This window comes from Ceratosolen solmsi, unplaced genomic scaffold, assembly GCF_000503995.2.
Source record: "Ceratosolen solmsi marchali unplaced genomic scaffold, CerSol_1.0 scaffold3, whole genome shotgun sequence".
NCBI classification, from domain to species: domain Eukaryota; kingdom Metazoa; phylum Arthropoda; class Insecta; order Hymenoptera; family Agaonidae; genus Ceratosolen; species Ceratosolen solmsi.
The window spans coordinates 6,276,218-6,279,932 of NW_011948428.1; the positions used below are offsets into that span (position 1 = coordinate 6,276,218).

Here is a 3,715-nt window from a genome sequence, read left to right on the forward strand (position 1 = left end):
ATGCAACGCTGGCCAAATCAAACTCGTCTTTAATTATTACAACATCTTGTCCATTATCGTCATTTGCTTACGTGTACGTGATAACGCAACTTCAATGATACTTTATAAAGAGAAAATTTTCGAATCGCTCGTTTTGTCGGTAAGCACTTACCCTCTGTATGTTTCCTCCAGTATCATAACTGCGAGTCCGCGGCATCCCAAATTCTTAACATATTTCACGACTGTCACATTATTCACAGCAAACTCAATTCAAATAATCCAACACTACCATTAACTAACAGCTCTCAATTACATTTAATTGCCAAAAAATCGTTTATCCCTCGTTTATTCACGCTTTGCATTGATAAAGCTTAATTAGCGAATTCCTTATCAATATCAACGGGGACATTTTTTGTTTTGCTTTAATTTTTTTTTTTCTTTTTTTTGATTACCGCGCCTCTTATGCCTCGATGCGCCGCGAGAGGCGGCGCGAAGCTTTGATCAATAGAGCGAGAAGAGTCTGATACAAGCTCAGTACGTGTTATCGTATTCCAAGTGCTCTGACCAAAGCTAATTAAAAATTCGCGTCGATGAATCACTTCCCTAAAGTTCTTATCTTACGTAATGTATTATTATATCTGCTGGCAGACTGTTGGATGAATAAAATTAGTCAATATTTTGATAATGTTATTGCAGTGTCGATAATACATTATTACGCTCTTCATCGGCATTTCACTTTTGGGGATTTTTTTTCTGCCCATTCGTCGTAGCTGCTCCAGTTCGGTCCACCAGCGTTTAAAAATTTTTCAATCGAGAATCTTGTCTTCGGCGTGCATTCGCAATTGGCCCGCTCCTCTGCCATTATCACACATTATTTAAACAACTGCCATTGACGGTAAAGAAAGTCTCGTTTCACGAGGCTCCGCACGTAAGTGCCGCACTGTCCAAAAGTTTTTGCGATACACGCCCATACGCATGTGGTGCAGCCTGGCTAAATCATGGGCTCTCGAATGATCTGACGTGTACTTTGTCCGAAAACTGAAACTACGGATTTGCATCGTGCATTCGCTGAATGCCGTTCGACTTTGGACGCACAAATCACCGTCACATTCTCAACTCCCGAGGACTCGTTCGCACGTTTTCACACCAACGATTAGCGCCACACCTACGTCATCTTATCTCGCTCAATTCCAACAGGGCGGCGATCACGAGCGAGCGATGTTTACAAATATCGAGAAAAATGTAAGACACCCCTTCGATCGAACGCCAATACTGGCTGAACGCGGGCGAGTTGAGTTTTGCCGGAGCGGCCGCGCCAACACGAAATTGAGAATAAAGCGAGCAGTTGGCCCGGAACCTCCATCCCCGAGTGCTCGGCATTTCTCTTGGCGCCCCTCCCTCTCGTTCGCTCGGCTTTTTCGAAAAAGTCGAGCTGCGCCACGTCCTTGCAGCGTCCGCCCGGCGAATGCGGGCCCGACAAATCCGGCATCTTGTATATATCCGCTCGGGTGACAGCCCGGTGATCGGCACCGCTCACGTGGCCCCGTGTCCAAGGGGTGGGGTGGGGTGGGGACTCACGGAGCGAAAAGTGCCTCCGACGCACCTACTTTATCTATTCCCGGCACTTGACTTACCGCGCCGCGGGGTTGAAGTGCCGTTGCCGCGAAAATGCACTCACGAGCGCAGAGGGGACGCTTTTTGCCCGTCGACTACTCGCTTAACAAGTATAGGGTCACACCGTAGTGCTCGGGATTATTGCGTCCCCAGCTCCAGGAAGCACTTGAACGTACGAAAACCGGGGACTCGAGTCGCGGAGTTTTTGCCCGACTCTGCCGCGGCACTCTGGGAACGTTGTTTCGCCAGCTCCGTCATTACTCCGACACTTTTTGGCCTCTCGATTATTTCGAACGATCGCGAGGAGCTTATCTCGCGCGCCGCTCGTATCCCGGACATTTATCTCGGGTCTTGGGGCCGCCAGTGGATCGATAAGGTGCTCATTGGAATGTTAATGTGAACGATTAGCTAATAAATAATCGGGGCTTCTCCGATTGGTCTCGAGCTATCGATTATCGGCTGCATGGAGGAGCTACGAGTGCAAGAAGCTTTTGCGACCCTTTTCTGCTAAAATGTGTTATAAGCTGCTGTTGGCTGTTGCCTGTTGCCCGTTGCTCTTGTTGTTGCTACTGCTGCCGCTTCCGCTACTACCGCTGATTGACAATACTACAAAGTGTTATAATAGAAACGCTAAAAGCACGAGGTAATATCGTATCGTCCAATGGTCTCAGAGTTGAGTACGTGTATCTGTGCATGAGAGGTGTGGTATCGTATGATTTATTTTCTCTATTTGAAACGGAAGTTGGTGAATGATCCAAGCGACGGCCGCCTATTTTTTTTTATTTTTTTTTTTTTTTTTTTGTTTAATTCGTTGTTCCAATATCAACCAATTAACCAATTATTAAATGATTAATTTAACGCTTAAATAATCGTCGTCTTTTATATTTCAGCCACGCTGCATTTATCGGGTAATCACTCGATGAAAATGATTTTCACATCTATAGGATTTTGTATTTGGATTTAAACATGTAGCGATAGATCGACTCTGTACGCGCATTAGACTCTGCATCTCTACATTGCATCACACGCCACCAGACGATCGACATATTTAAGATAATTGCAATTCTAATAGTGCGGCTACTCGACAATTGCGAAATAGTCGAGTGTGATGCTATAAATTATTTTCTCATCTGTTAGGAAAGACGATAGAGAGGAAAAGGAGGAGAAGAACGTGTGACGCGAATGTGTCGAATGCTTACGAAACAATGAGAGAGTAGAAGAACAATGCGTGGAACAAGAGCCGAAAGGTCTTTTTCATCCATTGATAATTCATTCGCATCGCAAACTTTCACCCGACATTCGTATGGCCCGCGCACCTTTCACTCTCGCGGGCGTGCGCGCATGCGCGCGATCCTCGTCCGATCTTGAGCGTGAATACGCGCTTTGGGGTGGACTTGTCAATTTGTTGAACGTAGGAGAGATTTACGTGCGCCCCGGCCATTGTCAGGGTCGATTCACCGAGGATATCCGGGACAGAGGAAGAATCCTTGGGTCTACAGGCCGCAACTCTATGGCCTCGAAACTCATCAATGCGTCCGTTTCGACTCTCTTTTCTCTTCTCTCTCCCCGTCGCGAGTGCCAGGTGACTTTCCTCTTTCTCTTCCCTCTCCGTCCTTCCCGTCCCACCCCGCGCCATCGACAGCTCGCTCTACACTCATGCACACATGTACACACGCACGAAAACACACAGAAGTAAACTCACACGCACACGCACGCACGCACACACGCTCTCTCTCTCTCTCTCTCTCTCTCTCTCTCTGTCTCTCTACTTCTTCCTTCATCTCTGTCTTTATACGCCTCTCTTTCTCTTTTTCGTCAGCGACAAAGGTAGTAAATTCTGCGGTTATGAAGCCGAGCCGTCAATGGAGACGTTCTTATATACGTCCTAAACTAAATTGTATTTGTGTGTATATTTGGCTTTCTCTGATGTATGCTGACGGAGCTTTTGCTATTGGCTCAACTCGCTCATATTTTCGAGAAAAATCTGTTATACATATAGAATAATGGACCTCTGAGAATTTCCGAAGATACTTTTACCGCTCGGAACATCTATTGTACATATCGCCATTATGTCCAATGTGTTGTGAGAGGAGAGTTTTACGTATTTTACCGTGTAGCTACA

At 46.2% G+C, this 3,715-nt stretch overlaps 1 protein-coding gene across 1 annotated transcript in view; it reads right to left on the reverse strand.

The window, feature by feature from the left end:
* LOC105363672 (uncharacterized) overlaps positions 1 to 272 on the reverse strand; it is a 29,127-nt gene extending 28,855 nt beyond the window's left edge. Inside the window, exon 1 of the mRNA XM_011501422.1 lies at positions 152 to 272. Coding sequence (XP_011499724.1) covers positions 152 to 177 — 26 coding nt within the window. The 5' untranslated portion in view covers positions 178 to 272. The remainder of the gene's footprint in view (positions 1 to 151) is intronic.
* Positions 273 to 3,715: the final 3,443 nt, after the last annotated feature.